The sequence below is a fragment of the Eublepharis macularius genome, chromosome 10 (assembly GCF_028583425.1).
Source record: "Eublepharis macularius isolate TG4126 chromosome 10, MPM_Emac_v1.0, whole genome shotgun sequence".
Lineage (NCBI taxonomy): Eukaryota > Metazoa > Chordata > Lepidosauria > Squamata > Eublepharidae > Eublepharis > Eublepharis macularius.
This window is the reverse complement of record NC_072799.1, coordinates 75,550,616-75,571,553: the sequence shown is the minus strand read 5'-3', so window position 1 is coordinate 75,571,553 and position 20,938 is coordinate 75,550,616. Positions and strand designations below refer to the sequence as shown.

The following is a 20,938-nucleotide window of genomic DNA, read 5'->3' as shown; positions in this document are numbered from 1 at the left end:
TTCATATGTCAACAGAACTTTTCCTTCTGAGATATCAACCCTTTATCAATCCACAACTTCCTGCTATTCTTCATCCTCAACTTGATTTAACAGTAAAGGACAAGAAAGCTCATCCATGGTTCTGATATAGACTTTTACCTTTGGGCCTTTTCAGATGACAAAGCAAAACTTATTTTTTGGCACTCTTTAAAGAGTCCTACTCTTTAAAAATATAGCTTTCAGGGTGGGAATATTCAAGCAGAAGGGAGGGAGAAAGAGAAAGGAGTCTTACAACATATAAAGAAGAGATAATCAGGTGTGTGTGTGCACGTGTGTGTGCTCATATCAAGAATCACATTCTACAGAAAATCTGTAACTGGCAATGACAGGCAGTTTAATGGTTACAGCTATCGTTTCACATTAATCTATCTTGGTCTTTGAATATTCAGAAAAATCACATTTTCCCATCCAAAATGCTACTTCAGGGAAAGACATTAAGATTTCTGTAAACAACTAAGTTTAACAGTTGCACAGTTATAATGAAATAAGATCTTGCTTTATCGAGGCTCCTATATTTATGATAATTATAATGTTAAATAGTTGAAAGAAAACAATTAATGGCTGGGGAAATCCTGAATAGGTGCCTGAAGAAGGTAATGGAATGGATGAGAGCCAATAAACTGAAACTCATTTCAAACAAGACTGAGTTGTTGTTGGTCAATGAAGAAGCTTTGGAGACTGAAAAGCAGCCTGTCCTGGAGAGGATTGCACTCCCCATGGAGAGGCAGGTTCTCCATGGGGAAGCAGGTTCTCCATGTGACCCCCTCCGAGCTTTCCATCAGACTGGTTGCTCTCTCCACCTCCTGCCCCTTGAATGTTAATGGGGCAGAGCATATTTTGGGGGCCAACATGTATGAAGTGAGTTTTATGTGTTTTATGTATGTTTTAATATGTTTTAACCTGGTTGTTACTCCGCTCTGAGCCACCATGGGGAGAGCAGACAAAAAAAAATCAAATAAATGAAATGAAATGAAGAAGCACATTTGTAGTTCAGGGGTACTACTCGATCGATGCTCTGATTAAATCCAAGTTAGATTACTGCAATGTACTCTATAAATCTTTTAAAACATTTTGGAAACTTCAGTTGGTCTGAAATGTGGTGTCCTGGCTACTGCCAGGGGTTGGTTGAAGGGATCATATCAGACCTACGCTGAAAGAGCTACACCGGTTACCCGTCTGTTGCTGAGGAGAATGCTAAGTTTTTGTTCTTACCTTTAAGGCTCTTAATGGCTTAGGGGTAACAGTACCTAAAGGGCTGTTTCCTCCCGTTGCACCCGGTCTGCCACTTAAGATTTACCCCTCTGTGCATCCACCTTCAGAAGTAAAGCAAACGGCAACTAGAGAGAAGGTAAAATCTGTGGTGGTACCTCACCTTTGGAACATCTTCCCCCTTGAGGCTGACCTGGTGCCCACTTTCTTTTAAGTGCCAGGTAAAGCTTATCTTTTTACCCAGGCTTTTAATTACGGGTTTTATCTTGTCAGCTTTTTTCTTATGGATAGTTTTTATGATACTTATGTCTAATGGCTTTTTAATGGCTTTTTATACTGTGATTTTTAATTGTAAGTCTCCCCAAACAGGACTCTGAAGAGGTGGCACAGAAATATTTTGAATAAATAAATACATTAAAGGATAATGAGATGCACAAAACCTTTGTTGGTTGCCACAGTAAGTCCACACCTTTGCTTTTGAAGAGTAACAATGTCTTTAAGGCACATGGTTAGACAGGCACTCTCTGGAAAAACTCAAACATGTATGACTTCAAAGAAAACGTTTTCAAGCTACTTTTGTCATTATGTCACACGGGAGATGTTTACTTGCATGACAATAAGATATTAAAATCATTTCATTCAGACTTTTATCTACTCCCAAATATACATGATTCAAAACACCAACATTACACTGCCAGTTAGTCAGCTGTGGTGATAACTGGGTGAGATTGAGTGGAAAAGCTAGTGCGATTGAACCCAATAATTGTTACATAAAAAGTAATTTATTTTTCCGACTGCAAGCTAGTTTAAATGGGGTACTCCCCCCTCCATGTTATTCCATTGAGAGAAAGAAATCTCTCTGTCCACCTTTTCCATACTACCCATAATACTACCCCTCTTCTATTGACCCCTCTCCCTTTTCTCGACATTAAAAGTCTTAAATACTTTGGTTTTTTCCTTATAGAAGTTTTCCAACCTCTTAACTGTTTTGCAAAAGAGGGAAACCAAAATAAAGGAAGATTATTCCTTATCCCAGAAATGTACAGATTACCAACACAATGGGTGTGCCCCTTGTGCCCCATTCTCAAGTTGGTGACTTGGCAGGCACTGCCTGAATCCAAGCCCCTGATTAGCAGCAGGCGTGTATGGGACCGTTCACTGGCACTGACAGCTGGGTACCGATAAAGCAACACCAAAAGGGATGGATGGCAACTCCCAAACAAGTTCCCAAGATAAAAGGTGCATTCTTTAAATAACACACATTTTCCCCTTTAAAATGTTAATATTAAAGCAGGAAGCTTTGTTTTGAATAGCAAAATAGTAGAAATTGAAAGTATAAAACCTTCCCTCTCAATGAACAGTCTCAGGAAAAACTGACTTTGTACAAGCAAATTATTTATATGTTATGAATGGAAGAAACATATGATCTTCATTGCATCTATTTGAAACTTAAGTGTTGCCAGAATCCACAGTATCTGAAACCAGAGACGGGCATGAACCGGGAAAATTCGGAACTGTGCAGTTCATGGTTCATCACACTTCATGAACCATAAATTTTCATGAAACTGCCCCAGTTCGCAAACCAGTTTGTTCAGTTTTTGAAAATGTATCTTCCTGGTCAGCAGAAGGTCTGCAGAGAGCCTATCCCCCCCCGTTGCCTAGGAAACTGATTGACCAGCGCCAGGCTGTCTGCAGTACGGACCAAAATACGGACCAAATGAATGGGGCTAAAATTTGTCATGGTTTGTGAGAAATGAACTCCCACGAACCACCAGTTTGTGACCTTCAGGTCATATTTCAGTTTGTGCCTGCCTCTATCTGAAACCCTAAGACTCATGAAGCAAAGTCTGATGATGACATAAGGCAGGCCTGATGTTGTCACAATCTTTCCATAAAGCAGCCACTTAGCTGACCAGTTAAGGTTAAGTCTGATCTAAGTAACTGTTAAGAGTTGAGTACTCCTGCCTTATCTTCTTGCCCTGACATAAACGAGAAAGAATTTTGTAGTATCTTAAAGAGAAGCAGATTTACACCTTTCTAAGCTTCACAGAATTACACCTTTCTAAGCTCTCTGACTTCAATGGACTTTGAAGGGTGTAATTTTACTAGGGATGGCACTGTTACAGAAACCCAAGGTTTCGTGGGCTATGACAAAGCATGCTCTAACCCACAAAAGCTTACAATCCTTTTTGTTTTAGCTGATATGATTAAGAAGGCTGGCTACACCAGGTGAATCTGCTTTGGCCCTAGCAACTGGCTCAAGTCCAAACAAAACATCAGAATCAATGGTGCAGTTAAATGATTACTGGGCCATCGTTTTATGGTTCCTCACCCTGTTCCCAGTCGGAATAGACACATCCAATATAAAGGTACAGACTGCTTTCAGGATAGCCTTGCTGAACCCATGAGCTGGGGCTCTAGACTTTTGCCCCAAAGTCCAACCTCACAGCGTCACTAGTCAGAAGTATCTATAAGCTCTTTTGCCTAAACACTGATGTCCTGGACTCACACACAGTGCTAAAGCAGCTTTGCAGAAAAATCTGCTTGTGATACAACACAATCCTGGCTACAATCAGGGATGCAAATCCATCCTGAAACGAGTATTTAATCACATCTCTTTCTATGGTTACATTTAAATCTGCGTACCACGAAGCATTAATTGTATCACTAGAATCACCATTATTAATATTAGAGTTGTCAACTTTCATTACTGGCTCTGTCTCATGTTTTTACTATGTAGCATGACAGACAGAATTTTACAGGTGAAGCTTCTTTCATAACTTCATCTCTATGCCAGGAAAAGCTTTATCAATTGTAGTTCTTCATCTAATGCTACTATAACTATAAAGGAACAAGGTAAACCTATTCTTGAATGGCTTGTTTTAGGACTATAACCATGACTTGTAATCGTTACAAAGATCACATAACAACAATAACAATTAAGCGCCATCACAACCAACTCATGGTGACCTTCATGGGGTTTTCAGGGTTCCTCTGCACAGTAAACCCAGGGCTTCCTTGATAGTCTCCTGTCCAAGTACTAATCATGGTCAACCCTGCTTAGATTTTGAGCTCTAGCTAGTTGTATCAGGTCTTAGGAATGGGTGAGCTTTAAGTGATTGTGGAAGATCACAAGTTCTAGATATTATTTTGGTGAGGAACCTAAATGAAAAATTGGTTTCTGATCAGTTAGATGTCTAAATTAATGGCTAAATAATTAGGAGCAAGTACCTTCAGGCTGGAGATATGTGTACAATTCCTCAGGGAGATCTCCTGCACAAATGCTCTTAAATGATGAAACATATTTGTCAGTGATTATATCAGGGCCGGATAGTGGAAAATAAGTCCAGGGCCTCAGCTTATGGGCAAAGTAGGAGCAACCCAAAAGCAAGATACAGCTGCATGCCTGAAGTCTGTATGGAGCACAGGATGCTTTAGGCTGTTCCTGTATTGGGCAGGGGGTTGGACTAGATGGTCTATAAGTCCCCTTCCAACTCTATGATTCTATGACTAAGCTTATATTGTCTAAGCAGGACCTTCTTCGAGCAAAACATGTATGGTATGGAACTGCAACCCTCTATCATTGAATAAAATAGTTGAAATCATATATGATACCTTGGGAGGATCACACAGCATCCAGATTAATATATATATTTTAATAACTAACTGTGGGGCAGGAACTTTCATACAGAAAATCTATTTTCTCACAATACACTAGAGTTTTGTTTAAAGATTCCTGGATCATATCTGCAAAAAAAAAGAAGGGAATATTCAAGGAAAATGGGTACATTTTCCATACCATATTTACAACTACTCTCATCAACTAGCAAATATAAAGCATGATCAGTGTTCTTCTTCACTTGCTTTACCTTGTTAATAATCTGTTCTGTGTGCTTCTTCATATACTTTAAGATTCTTCTTTTAGAAGTCTTACAGGAATTTACAAAGAACAGAAGTTAGCCCGGGGGTGGTGGGGACTACACTTTGCTTCTTTGCTCTTCTGTGGGGTGATAGGGACTAAGATAAATTACAACTAATCTTCTCTATCTAAGTTTTTTACATAGTTGGTAAAATATTTTAAAGATTGCTTGTGCAATAAGTGATCAATAATGGATGTTGCTTTTTCCTGGAAAAATTATTAATCAAAGTTGCTAATAGAATCATGTCATATTGAGCAAATAAGCGTTAGGTAAAATATGACCATTGAAATATTTCTTCGTATTGCAAAAAAAGACTTACCATTCTCACTGTCAGACTTGTTGTCATGCTCAGTATCAGTTAAAGTGAGAGCTGAGTTGGAGCGGCTTGAGAGACAGGAACTGCGGCCTGATTTGACCCCCCTTCCCCAAAGTCTCATGGCATGCTCTGGAGACATCACTCCTTCGTTTTCAGTATCAGCATCTGACCCTGCACTGATAGAGTAACCTCTGTGGGGGAGCCCCATTTCAGCACAAAATGCCAGTCCTCTTCGAGTTGCTGGTTCACAAACTCCTAACTGCCTTAGTGTAAAATTCTGTCCTGATTAGGGAAGAAAAAGACAACAAAATATAAGGATATATTTTTGTTAGAAAATAAAATGCTTAAAATAAACATGCGTTAACTGAACAATTTTCCCCCCAGGTATATACAAAGGTCTTTTGTTAAGCACTCCATGAGCTATGGTCAAGTAGATCCTTTTATCTCTAGCAATCTCCCGTGAACCTTTTCATTCTCTCTATCTCAGCCATTCTTTGTCAACTACTTAAGCACATCAGGAGTTCTCTAAGGTATAAAAGAAATACAGAATGACCTGTAAATGAAGAAGAGCTAGTTCAGCATATAAAAAGGATTAACTCTAACTGACAGCCCTTTTTTACTTTATGAAAGTGTGAAAGCAACAACAAGTATTTGTTAGGATTATCACCTTCTGTCCTGGCTTAAGTCCCAAACAATAGAGTATTTTCCCATCCAGCTGTCATTGTCATTTCTAAAATTTTGCTTCCCTCAAGAATAATGTTGATTAACAGGGGCTAATTCATCTTTATTAAAATCTTCCTGCGTTCACTGAATCCCTAAAAGGACATAAGGAGATTCATCCTGCCCTTTTAAAAAGAACAAACGACCAATTGATAATTATACTGTTGCTCCTAAATTTTCAGTTTTTTATGGTAAGTTAATCTAATCAAGTGTAAATTAGACATTTTTTTAAAAAATGTATGTTTTTCAGAAAGAATGGATAATGCATAGCGTTGAAGGAATGGATAGAGCCATAACTGAAGAACAAACAAGTTAAGTGAATAAACCAGGTGTCTACGCCATAGCAAACCGCCTGTTAGTCTCTTGCCATGAAAACCCAGCCAGGGGTCGCCATAAGTCAACTATGACTTGAGGGAAAGGTTTCATTTCAATAAAGCTAAATTACTTCAATAATTTAAAAATAAAACTTAAAAGTTATTGGTTTAGTCAAGAAAAAGTTATTGGTTTAGTCAAGAAAAAGTTTGCTTTTATTTCCTGAAAATTATAGTCACACATTCATGATGTATAGATAACTGCCATGCTCACTCCAACCATTTCAACGGAGTCCTATACTATGAATCCTCACAAGCTGGATTTGAAGGTCAAAAGTTCCCCCCTCTCCCAGCAGACACGCTATGTAATTGTGGGAATCTTCAATATGTGTTTGGTGTTTGTATGGCTTATGGCTTCGGCCGGAAAAGCAATAAACATATTATTATTATTATTATGTGTTGTTCAAAAGTACCAAAACAAAAAAAGCAAAGAACAGAACAAAAACAGAGCAACTGAAGATCTAGATGCACACACACGCACAAAAAAAGTATGGTTCATGAAAACAAAAAGAGTTAATGCCCCCAGACCTTCATAGCTTTCAAGTGTACCAGTTAATTACTTTATTGCTGTGGTCATATCACTTGTTCCAATCAGTTTTATCACACAGTCAGAATTGTAAATGGATTCTGACTATGACACTCATAAATAATGAAAAACAGTTGCTGCAATTAGTTACAAATCAAATAGTACTTATCATTGAGTTGTGTGAATAAACAACAGAACAAAAATGCATGGAGGGAGGAAAGGCAGCTGTCACAGCAGTCAATAGCCATACTGGTGAGTAAATTGCGTGAAGGCCATTAGGAAGGATGAATCAGTAAACACATCAACTGGTAGAAGAGCTTGTTTAAATAAAAATCACTCTATGTAGCTTATCAATGTTTGTGTAAAGACTGAAACCGAAGGGATTTCTGCATAGTCATATGTCATGAGTGAAATTCAGTCATTGAAAAATATTCCTGCGTTTAGAATGAACTATCATAGTCGTTGCCCGGACCTGATAACTCAGGTGTGCCTGATCTTTTCAGAATTCGGAGGATAAGCAGGGACGGCCTTGGTTAGTGATTGGATGGAAGATCTCCAACAAAGACCAGGGTTGCAGAGGCAGGCAATGGCAAACCACCTCCGTTAGTCTCTTGCTGTGAAAACCCTCTGGGATCATCCTCCCCACAGACTGTAGTGCTTGGCAGTGAATATATGCCAGCCGTGTTTCTAGAAATTTTTCTACAAGGTAAATTCTGTTTCTCTCAACTTATCATGCAATCTGGAGAGAGGCAGGGGGAAAGCAGCAAAAGTGTTTAGGGAGCTGACTAGCCACTGCATTCGTGCATCTCCAAGATACACTGGCATAATCATGTCTCAGTGCAGTTGCCCAGCACTGTCATGCTGGGCTTGGCTGCCATTGCAGCCCCAACTATGGTTGCCTACTGGTGAGACATTAGCTTACTAGCATGGGAAGGGGTAGGCCCAGGAGCATGGTTGGAGTTGGATGGGTCCTGAAGCCACTGTAGCATGGGAACGCCTCCCCAACTCCAGTAAATTCTTACATGGGCAAAAAACATGGTGAAGCCCATCGACACTGTTACAACAGAAAAGGCCAACTGCCCTCACATGGCTGCAGCCCCTCCCCAAAGCCACAACAGAGCACAGGATGTTGATTACAGCCACAGCCAATCACCCCCCTCCTCAATGGCAGACAACCCCCGCCTCCAGAGCGCCTAACTACTGCCCCCTAGCATCACATAAGCTCCAGCTAGGCTGCCTCACAGGTCAGTAGGTAGGGCACGTGGCATGGGACTCTGTCTCAGAGCTCACTGCCATGCAGAGTATGCAGCATTGCACCTCAATGGCAGGAGAAGCACAGAGTGAAGCACCAACAATGGAGGAGAACACCCAAGGGGTAGAGCAAAGTTCATGCTGTGTGGCTAATGTATCTCTTTTCAGACTCCTAACAGGTGCCACATCTCCAGACCCTCAAGCCAAAAGGGTGCCCGAGCACTGATAGTTAAGCAGGGGTGGGAATTCAACTGCCCTGGCCCAGGATTTTGCACATGCCTACCCCGTTCCCTTCTCATGAGACCAGGAGCCACCTCAACAATGCTGGCTCCCATAACCAAGGCCAATGTGTCTGTGTATGGGCAACCCAAGCCAAACCTGCCCAGCAGTATGCTCAATAGCATGTTGAGGCATACACTTGGGAAAGTGTTGATGGCAGAGCTGCCTATAATGGGGACGGGATGGGACAGGGATGCTTAAAGCCCCACATTGGGAAGCACATTCACTTGCCAGGAAGTCCTCCTCAAGAGGGGGACAGGGCAGAACTGGGGTTTGGGGGTCTTGCAGCTGTGTTCTGTGGATCAGCTGGACAAGCAACCCTGGGACCCATTGCCCTGCAGGTTTTGAGCCTTATTCAGCAGCACTGGATGGAGCATGTGGAGAGCACTTCCTCACTGGTTGAGTAGTCATTAGGATGACAATAGCATGCACCTTAGCTGAGGGGATCTCCCACCAAACAGGACCCCCATGTAACAGCATGCACTGTATCTATAGATGATAATGTCAGGAAGTGGTTGATTCAGAATATTTCAAAATCAGCATATGGCAGGGTTTTTTTTTAACAAAATAAGTAAATGTGGGATGGGGTAAGGAGGCACTGAATACTACAGTGGAAAAAACCCGATATACTTCCTATATCATGTCAAAAACTCCTACAGAATGCCATTCCAACTATTGTCCTCAGAGGTGAATGAGGAAGTGAGGTGTGGAGTGGTTTCGGTGGGTGGTTTTATTGCACTCCCAAGCATTAAGCATTACCTGCCTCACTGGTACAAAGGCAATGGAGTCCACCTTTCTGAGGAGGGTGATCTTTAGTCTGTTTGAGGCTATCAAGGGCAGGTGGAGTTGGGTAGTAGGTAGAAAGGCCACGGTGTACCTCCTCTCAATCACTACCACTACAACTCAACAGGTCAGGGCTCAAGGCCAGGGTGGCTTTGAATACAGAATACAGGGATGCACAGACAGAGTGGGCCAGACTCTTCTGCATCCCATCAGTTGCCTGCACTGCGTTTATGTAGGGAGTGAGTTTGCCCTTGGATGCTACTGGCGTTGGCTCCCCTTATTCTGCCTTTGCCTGCAATAGCCACGGATCCATTAACATGGCCAAAATGTACACCTCAGAGGCAGCAGCCAGTTTATTGATTTATCACTTTCTGAGATCACCATTCAGTAGACGAGAAAGCAAGTGTAATGCTGAACAGAAAACAAGGCAAGTGAGAAAGGGTCAGATTATCAGCTCAGCTAAAACATACCATCTGCTTCTGTGGCAGTGCACTGTGGTGTTGCATTCTGAATTTGTCATTCTGTAGAACCAAAAAGGGAAGAAGGCAAACTTATCATGAAGTAATGGATGGATGGATGAGATTTGCTTAAATCTTTTCCATTTTGTATACAAGTCCTGTCTTTGGATTCAAAATGCAAGAGACGGGGTAAACAAGCTTATCAGAGAACTCAAAGAAAGAAGGGAAACAATAGATAAAAGAAGTTATTTTATTATAGAGCTTTGGCTCAATGATCATGAGGACTCTGTATTACCCATTATATTTTTGCCCTATCCTTCCTCAAAAGAGATCACAGAGGTGCACATGGTTCTATTATCTTTGTTTTCTATTCATGACTACCTTGCAAAGTGTATTAGGTTGAGAGAATGTCACTAGCCCAAAGGCAGAGTTTCATGGCTGAGTCGATTTGAAATTTCCCGTATCTCTGACCACTGCACAATCTTGCTTTTGAATGAGTTAAAACATGATTTTTTTCACTCTTCACATACATCACCATAGCACTTGTTGTCACCCCTGAAGAAGGCTTCTGGGAGAATCCTACATCCTCCAAATTTTTATAATTTATATACTCATGTCAGACTTCACAACATTTTCCTGCTTTTCTATTAAAGTTATTCTGTTTATGTAGTCATCCCAAAACTTAAGCCGTGCTCTTCCAACTAATTTTGGACATTAAGAAGACAATTCCATGAGACCAATGAAAGACAGAGTGGACCTTAACAAAAACATCTAATCTGCTCTGATAATTACCTTGAGGTGATGAAACATATAAATGGTTTTAAAAAATCTGACACGGATGCTACTTCTGTGGGCTGATGATACTTCCACTAGGAGAAAATTATTTAGTGAAAAAAAACCTTTAAGGGAACTTTAGTCATAGGTTCTAATGGAAGTGCTGTAAAAGAATATAACAGTATATTCAACCTCCATCTCAGAAGCCTGTAGCTGAAGCAATTCCCAAATATCTGAGACCCCCCACTAGTGATTAGAGAAGAAACAGTTTTCCAAGCAATTCCATAAATTGTCTGAGTGAACAGTTTGTAAGATGATAGAAGATTAAGATCAACCTTGTTAGAATAGCTAAATTCTGCTAGTGCACCATTCAGGGCCAAACTACATGTTACAATAGCAGTAGTAGAGTTTATTGTCTATGGTCAAAGGCCGTTACAATCCAAACACATAAAAACAATCTGACATGAATAAGTGAATCATTTATACAAGTATCAATGATTAATCATATATACAAATATCAACAATTAAAATGATCTAAACAGGAAATGCTGATCAAATAAAAGCATTACTATCTCTGGATACAGCTCTAGCCCAATTTTTTTTGGCTGCTAAAGCAAAAAGTGAGACTCTATAAGAAACAAAAGGATCAGTGTCTGAGAGGAGAAAAAGCGGCTTCTCTGAATCTGAAGAAAAAATTAGACCCTTTAAAAGCTCTACACGGAATTTAGATCTTGGCTCTGCATGAAAAGAACAGGATAATAAGCAGCGTGGTACATCTTCTAGAACTCAGGCTCCATAAATGCAATAGCGAAGGGCTTGAGGTGTTTTAGAGTAGCATCCAGCTAACAGCGCTGTTGGCGTAGTCTGAAATTGAATTGAGGTAAAATCTATTCTAAGGTTGTGGGAAAGGATATTAACCTGATAGGAGGCTCTAACATGATCCTTCTTGAATAGTTTAAACCATTGGGAGAATTTAGAGTAGGAGATTGGCTGCCTATCTAATACAGAATCACAGTGAAACACCCAGTCACAGATGTTAAAGCCAGCTGCCCAGACATCCTGGGTGTCAACTACATGTTACAATTTTTGATGAGTTGAGCCACACAGCAGCTGTGAGAAGAATTTTTTTTTAAAATCCTCAGGAGCCTGAATGGGCATGGGTGGCGGGGGAGTCCATTATGGATCCGCATGTGCTCTGAATAATCCACATGCAGCTCCAATTATGGTCAAATTATTTCCTTTTGGTTGCTTTAGCTCAGGGAAAATAGGGTGGTGAGGAGGGCAGGAGTCTTCTCCCCCCTGCACCATCATCCAGATGATGGTGAAAGCAAATTGGGTTTGGGGAATGCAGACCCAGCTAGTTATAAAACGTAACATGTATATTGCCCCTCTACCGCCACGCTGATTTGTGGTGGAATATTGGGCACTGAGATAACAGAGCAATGTCATAGTTCCCCAACAGACAGATTTAAAAAATGAATAGGATGCATTGTCGCCTGTAAGGAACTATGGGAACAGTTGCACCACACCCCTTCCTGAGATTTCTGATTCTCTACAAAATAAAAAAGGAAGATAAAAAGAACATGGGGGAATGGAATATATATTGCAGTTTCACTAGTTGCCTTGCTGCGTGTTTCAGACTTGCGCTGTTGTGCAAGAACAGCTAACATGGAATCTGATTCAGCGGTTCAGTTCAGATTTAAAAGATCCAATATCAGTTGACCCATGCTGCCTATGATCCATCAGAAAACTTTTGAGTCCAAGAATTATTCTCTTTGGCCCTTCGACAGATGGCTTAGTTCCGTTATTCAGGAAACTGTGAAAATGCTATCCAAGCAAGTCCATCCGGTGGAATAAATCAATCACTGCTTGCAGAATACACGGAAACTGGTTCCATCTTGGTGATATATCTACAGTGATAACTGTCTTAACATACTGGTTGATGCAAGTATCGGTTAGCCTTTGGAAATACAACAGGAGAGAAGAGACTTAGGATCAGATCACATGTTTTTTTTTTACAAGATCATTTAAACACTTCTTTTTCTTTTCGAAATGCTGCCTTTATAGAGGGAAGGGATGGAAGGAGTGGGGCTCCTTTAATAGTTTCTTCCTCTACCAATTTCCTGCTGAAAAATTCAACCTCAAGCTACATTTAAAAGTACTCATTTTTCCCCTAGTGTGGGTACAAGCTGTTCAAAGATCTGAACTTGGACTAGGGCTGGATTGAAGTGTTGGGGATGAAATGAGATATTGAGGCATAGCTGACACCATTCTTGGGGGTTTCTTTTTGAGCTACAAGATAAGGAAATATTTTTTCTTATCTTTGGGTGCTACTGTGACATATTGAAGTGGCTTTCTTAACAGAATCCTTTGCCTTCAAAGGTAGCTGTAGCTAGAATGTACTTTGATTTGAACTTTAAGTTCAACACAGAAGTAGTCACGGCTCTGGAGAGGAACTGTACAGGAAGCATAAACCATAAGAGCAACTGCAAGGGGCAATTTCTGAAGACTAAGAGCTTTGATAACCAGGTGGCACCCAAAATGCAGTATTCCATCTGCTGTAGGACACACAAGCTATAGTAGAAGTTGGAAAACATGGTGTAAGCCATTTGGCCCTTGCATACTGTCTGTTGACATCTTTGATAAGTTCATTTCTCCTCCGACTCCTTTGGTTAGTTCATCTTGCATTGCTGTGGCTCCATTCTAAATTGTTTGGAGAAGCAGCCTGCCATATCTGACACTTTTACCAGATTTTCTTCAGAGTCCTTCTTAAGGTAAAGATTCTCTACTGGAGTTTTGCCTAGACTCAGCTGCAACGTTTTTGTCTTCCATGAAAACTAGTCCTTCTTTGTTTAGGTGTTTCTGAATCCTTGGACTGAGCTAGCCACTGGTCAACTTAAGACTTTTCTCTGCTACCCACACAGGGATGGGTTTCAACCCTTTTGAAGATAAAAAGTTGATATTGTGGGACTGAAGTATGGAAAGTTCTAAATCCAAGAATCATCTGTCCCTTCTCTTGGTGTTTGAGGAGAGTGTGTGTATGGCAGTAAAAATCCAGGAGACAGTACTGGTGATAGGAGAGCTTCTATGATGGCACTTGTGTTTTTGTTTTGTACTTTTGTACCTTCTTTTAAATGGTTATTGCTGTGTAATTAGAGGCAACAGGCCAGAGATGTGGTCTTCCCTGTCCACTTTTATTGAAGTGAAGCTTCATTCCAAGATTCACTGATGGGGAGCTTTTTGTTTATGGGGGTACATTTAAGCATTTAATGGAGACCTTTCCCAGTTGGAAGTAACACAGTGCTACAGATAGGACTATGCTTCTTTTCCAAACAGGAATAGGATGTAGAACAGCAATCACTTCTCTGTCCCAGCAGTGGGTTCTGCGCAATAGTAAATGAAAAGATTTTGAATGGTGCCAGTCTCTTATTAGATGTCACTACCTGCAAGCAACTTTCCCCCCCTCTAGCACAGGATCTCATTCTCATGATGGAACATGAGATTGGCACACTTTATACAAAAACAAAACAAATGAAGACAGACACTGAAGGGCCAAAAGAAAGGACTAACAATAACAGATCCACGACACAGACATCTGGTGTGACCCAATATTGTGTAAACTATGCAATACTTATAATTTCCAAATTTAGAATATACTGGGGGGGAAATTGAAAAAGTAAGCAAAGATTGTTGGCAAAAGTCCAACAGCACCTTCTGATGTAATTATATTGATAGTAATCCTTAGCACTTACATAGATAACACTGTCAACCCAGCAAGGCACAGCACTTTACCAGCATTAGCTGATTAAGACTTTCACACCTCAGGAAAAACTTCCATTTTAGAAATAAGAAAGTCAGTTTGGTATGTCTGCCAATTACTGAACAGCATGTGAGTGGCAAAACTGCAACCAAGATCTTGTCTTGTACTCTCATCAGTGAGAAATGCTATGATGTCTAAGTTCTAAAAACATTGTTCTATACTTGAGAGTATCTACCTCTCAGAGTCAAATTTAGTATTAACCAGGGCTTTTTTTCTGGGAAAAGAGGTGGTGGAACTCAGTGGGTTGCCCTCTGCGAAAATGGTCACATGGCTGGTGGCCCCGCCCCTTGATCTCCAGACAGAGGGGAGTTTAGATTGCCCTCTGTGCCGCAGCAATCTCAACTCCCCTCTGTCTGGAGATCAGGGGGCGGGGCACTGGCCATGTGACCATTTTCAAGAGGTGCCGGAACTCCGTTCCACCGCGTTCCTGCTGAAAAAAAGCCCTGGTATTAACCCATTGTTTCCTGTTCTGAAAGATGCAGATTGCTTAGAAAATTAGCAAACCTCTCTCATCATTATTCTATCATCGGAGTCATTTTTTCCTTCAGATTCTTTGTACATGACCAAGACGAGATCACATATGTCTGGCTCTTAAATGCAGACAGAACTAGATTACCTAATATGTAACTGAATTTGATTCCCTCTTTGAGCAAGGAACTTACAACTCTCTTCTGATTCTGAAGCTCCTTCAACTAGTACTATGGGTTCTTTGCTACTATCCAATCTGGCCTTACCATTTGTCAAGTCTCACAGAGAGAACAGACACACAAGCAGCCTCTGTCATGTGCACTACCACACCAACTGAGGACACCTAAGTGGGGTTGTATTTTTGCCAGGTGCCAGAGGTGGCCAGCAGCTGAGGAAGGAGTGAGTATTCAATCCACCTAGTCATAAAGTTCTTGAACTGAGTCCTGTCCTCCTCATTGAATTTATCTTGCTGCAGGGCACTAAAAGCCTACGGAAGAGTGCTTCTTGGTGTTGCCATCACTGCTCAAATTTTAGCTCTGCCCTAACAGCCATCACCCAGTACATACAGCTAGCGAAGGCCATAGCCAGGCCCCAATTCCAGAACTTTCCCATTTCCCACTATTTGACTGCTGCCTACAAAAGCACTGTGCTTTCTGTATTTTGCTGTAAACGTTCACAGTCCTTGACTTGCCAATTCCTTCTGCTTCTCTTGGTAAACCTTCTTCTTGTCATGAGTCAGCCTCAGCCTTGACTGGCCTCCTTACCTCTTGCCCCAGAGTCCTCCTCAGAGGATGAGCAGGAAGAGCCAGCAGGGGCTACTCTAGAGCCTGAGCCAGCCATGGAAGAGCCAGCAGGGTCTACTCTGGAGCCAGAGCCAGCTGTGACAGCTGCTGCTCCGGAGGAAACTCAGCAGGAGCAGCCAGAAGCCTCTGCAGAGGCTGTTGGAGACAAAGACTCCCCCAGAGCAAAAGAGAAACCTGAGCTCCCTAGGCCAGCTGAGAAGAGGAAAAATAAAGCAAAGGCAGCTCTGTTGGAGAGGAGAAAAAGTGCTCGTTTGCAGGAACAGCACCGGCTGGGGCTATCAAGCAAGGAGACAACACCTGCTCCTTGTTAGGACAGTATAAGAGAGAGAAGCCAAAGAAGCCAACTGTGGAAGCAACTCAGCTTGCACTCTCTGTGACCAGAGTTCTGTGCCTGGAAGCGCCTGCCTGGCTTCTTGATTGAACGGGCTTTGACATTGGCCTGCTCTTCTCTCTGACTGATGTATTGGCTCTGACACTTGGCCTGACTGCTGGACTCTTGATTGCCAGCTCCTTGGCTACTGACTTCCTGGCAACTAACCTTGGGACCATCTGCAGTACCAGTGAGCCACCTGCCTGTCGTGGCCAGCCCTGAGCGTGACAGCTGCTGGGATTCCTACTCTGTTACTTGACTCACCTTGCCATTCTACAGGACATGCCATAATATGATAATAACATTTGATTTACATCACTCTTCAGGACAACTTAATGCCCACTCAGAATGGTATAAAAAGTGTGTTATTGTTATTCCCACAACAACAATCACCCTGTGAGGTGGGTGGGGCTGAGAGAGCTCCTAGAAGCTGTGACTGACCCAAGGTCACTCAGCTGGCTTCAAGTGAAGGAGTGGGGAATCAAACCCGGTCCTCCAGATTAGAGTCCTGCCGCTCTTAACCACTATACCAAACTGGCTCTCTTCTATCCTTGGCTACTGCAAAAGTGCTGCTTTATAGCCTAAATAACCAGGATCATCATGCCATAATACTAGCCTGGGAGAACATAGAGACGGAAAAATATTTGTAGTGGTATTTTCTAGACTATGGTCCCTAGAAGGCTATACAAGACTCCTTTCTAGGTATCAAAAATAAATATTAATGAACACCACCACCTTTAGTAATATTTGCCTACCTCACAGGAGTGTAGAAAATTAATTATTTTAAATTTACAAAGCACTTGAAGATAAAAGCAATCTAACTATTGTATTCCTTTTTATAAACCCCTTAACACCACCACCCAGAAATTAATTGGCTTCCAAGTTGAATGTGATAAGTATCAGTCAATTTTTGAAGAGTTATTTTATGAGCTACAGAATTTTAACAAACATAACAATTCTTTTGAAAGTTCTAGCTTTTCTTATTTATGCTTTTCTTAACACTGCTCATTTGCTCTAATGTCTTTTAAGGCATACTTGGTAGAAAAACAGGTAATGATTATTATATGTGACAGACGGACAGAGGACCTGCCCTTTTCTGTCAGTTACCAATCCCCTGGGTGCCTTTTTGGTGTATGTGCACACACAACAGCTAACAACCAATCAGTGTCCTTGGATGGCTGACAAAGCCAGATGGCAGGGGGGAGTGAGGGAGGGGAACCTGTTATAGTATCAGCTTAGCTCAGATAGGGCCTGAACCTTCAGAGAAAGCCTGAAAGGATCCTGTCTCAGAGTTTGTCTTCTGCAAAAGTAGGCTAAACCAGTGAATGTGTGGAGAAAGGATTTGAGTCTTTAGAGTGTTAAGGGGGTCGGGAGAGAACTTGTCTCAGGATTCTTACATGTCTGACTTGTGGGAAAACAGGCTAGCATAGTGAATCCTTTGGGAAGCAACTGTGGCTGTCTCAGAACCCAGTTTTTGAGGGAAACTGTCTAATTGTTTGTAGTTTCTGAAAGAATCTCTCATTTACAATGCAAGAATCCTGAGTTTGAGGGAAGGCCAATGTTCACTACAAGAATATGATCTTGGCTGTTTCGTGCACCCAAGAGTTAACATCTGAAATATTTAACCTAATGTGCCCCACAAAAGCTTTGTGTTCCCTATTTTTAAGCCTCCTTATTGAAACTTCTTATCTCTACTTTCCTGGGTAGTGAATAAAAGTTGTTTTTATCCTCTTCCCCTGATGTCTTATATGAAAGAATTGCATTTAAAAAGTCACTTACATTCAATTAGGGTTGCCAGGTCCCCCTAGCAACCAGCAGGGGGTGAAGGGACTTGCTGGGTCACCTGGGGAGGGGGGCTTGTCACTGCTGACATGCTGAAAATATCTGTGAAACTGGAAGTTCAATCAACATGTTGTCAGGGGCACACTGTTATTTGGGCATATCTCTATGGTTTAGTCATAGAGTTTGCCTAAATACCAGAGCATCTTCAGCATTCCCCAGCTGACATCAGTTCTGGGAGCACAGGGATTGCCATCAGTGCATCCTGAGGCTGCTGATGTCCCTTCTGCCCCATATCCTGCCATCCCCCCCCCCGCCAGCCAGCTGATCAGTGGCACAGGAATTGTAAGCCTAGATTCAGTTTGTCAGTAGAAAGCTGAGGCAGAGGCCACTCTGGACAAACTATGTAGCACACTACCTATGTTTAAATGGCTTTTAAAATCACAGCCTTTGCACCACCCTAAGCAGAATTATACCATTCTAAGTGCATGGAAGTCAAAAGGTTAAAAAGGGTGAAACTGTGCTAAGGAGGCATGGCTATGGTATTTCTTCAGGTGCTTCAAAGGTCACAGTGTTTGCACAAAAGGCCTGCCTAGCAAAATTTAAGATGTTCAATGCCATGTATACTTTAGAAGTTACTCTTCTGTATACATTCCATTATAACCATTAAGACTGCTTTAAAGGTATTATGAATAGTAGAAACTGCTGCGACTGAGCCACAAATAGAAAATTTGCTCAGGACAACAAGCTAACTCTAAATCTGAACATCGTTACAATACAAGGTCTTTGTATATTGACTGCTATTTGAGGACTAAGAATTAAATCAAAGAGAAAAAGGTTTTCATTATTTATCTATTTATTTATTTATACCTTTAACTATTTATTGTCAATACTCTTACCGTTGACTGCCAGTTTCTCAGCTTTCCATCCTTAAAGCTCACATCTAAACACAGAATTCAGTTCTATGAAATCTATGGGGCTTGCTTTAAATAAGTGGTTAAGAGGCTGTAAGATGTAAATCATTAGTCTGGTAAGTGAGGGAATGTAAGTGCAAAGCTTAATTTATATATAAGAATAATACGACAGATATGTTTAACCGGTGTGTTTAAATACAGACAATTTAAAGTTTAAAAGAAAGAAAATCATGGCAATTTAAATCTTTTCATGCTACAGCTGACATTTATAGCAGCTGAATAAGATTAATAATTTTGCTCTACAAATGAATCATGTTGAGTAGCTAATATTTAAATAGTAATAAACTTTGGATTCACATTAATTAAACACTGAAGTTCCGATTAATGTTTTAAACTTTTGCAGTCCTATAAAATGACAGCCTCACATTCCATTATTATTATTATTATTATTTGTAGCAAGGGAAGTTTAATCCAGCAATGGTAAAGGATGATAGTCTGACACACAAGATCTTGTGTCAGCCACTGCATGCTTGCTTAAATCTTAAGAGTAAATCTTATGAAAATCCAAATACTTGAATCAGAAAAAAAACCCAAAGGAAGAGTCTTTGTATTTATAGATGTGTAAATAATTGTGTATCATTTTTATTACAACTTAAATATATTTCTGACACAATTTAAAAGTTCTAAGAATGGAAACCAAACTAGGAGATCAAATTATAGTTCCAGAATCCCAGATTTCTACCAAGTGTAATCCAAATTAGAGGTGGGCACAAACAGCAATGTGAACAAAAAAAAGCCATGAACAGCCCAATCTGCTATTCGAGAACAAGCTGTTTGTGAGGCCCCATTCTAAACTAACTGGTGGTCGCTGCAAGCCTTGTTTGTTGCTGTTCATCAATCTGGCACCTGCAATCAATTCCCTTGGCAATGTAGGCAGGGATTGTCTGAACGCTGTCTGAACTCTTGCTGTTGTCCTGGAAACCCCAATCTAAGCCCAATTTAGCTTGATAGGCAGGTCTTCCTCCCAAGTGTGGAGCTCCAAATTTTTTAAAAGAGAGCAAAGACCGGGGGGAGGAGGGCTCCCAGCTCTGGCTTTCAGTCTTTGCAGACAGTGGAGAGGGAGAGAGACAGCTGCTGCTGGCATTTCGATAGAGAGACAGGGAGAGTGCATTGGAGCTTGAATTTTCTTTGTGTGTAGTGGGATAGGGATCTACCCCTTCAGGTTCCAGGGCTGCTGTCAGGCTCTGGGGCCAAGCTATTATTTATTATTGGTACCTTTCCTGGTGCCTGCTCAGGTCAGGTTTCTGGGAGTAGTGCAGTAGGGATCTTGACTAAACTTGGATGATGGCTGGAGGAGAGCCTGCTGGCCCCTACAAACATCCAACCATGAACATATTCGTGAACAGGTCATGTTCGTAAATGTTCGTCCCTGTTCGTGGATGGAAACGAACAACGAACATCATGTTCATTTTTTTTTCTGTTTGTGCCCATCTCTAATCCAAATACCATTATTTAATTAGGGCTTTTGTTAGACCTACAGCCAAATGTACTGTAGCACTTCAGGTACTAACTTTGTATTTCATTATGTGTGTGTAAATAACAATGAGATAACAGAATTGTTTTTACATATTTTAATTTTACAAATCATCTATCATATTTACTTGCTAAGACTCTGCAACTTGGTAATTCAATTCACTACATTTTACATAATACACAAAATGCAATTTTTCTGAACAGAAGATAAGATAGGGGTTAATATTAAATGCTAGAGTGATTTATACTTTTATTTTTTGCTAAAATGTGTTCTATGACCTTGGACAAAATAAATACCCATGCATGACAATGTGAAGAAATTCTCTTTAATTCATGATGAGTCACCATCCAAGAATGCATAACAAGCTGAGGGTAATCTGAATTTTATCAAACCTACAGGTAGCAATCACAGCTGCTAGAACAGCAAGCATTACGGGAAGCCAATAGGCCATACCAAATGCTTTTAGAAGACCAACCAGTAAACCATATGTCACTATAAAAAACATTCCAGGAATTGGCATTTCAGTCCTTCAGCTGCCCCAATTCCTGATATACTGGCTGTCTAGAGACTGCTGAAATAATGCACTTTTATGAAGAGAACAATA

The 20,938-nt window shown here is 41.0% G+C and overlaps 1 protein-coding gene across 1 annotated transcript in view; it reads right to left on the bottom strand.

Moving 5' to 3' along the window:
- LOC129336563 (teneurin-3-like) overlaps nt 1-20,938 on the bottom strand; it is a 185,609-nt gene that overhangs the window by 8,619 nt on the left and 156,052 nt on the right. Inside the window, exon 3 of the mRNA XM_054989725.1 lies at nt 5,488-5,766. Within this exon, the coding sequence (XP_054845700.1) occupies nt 5,488-5,766 (279 nt within the window). The remainder of the gene's footprint in view (nt 1-5,487; nt 5,767-20,938) is intronic.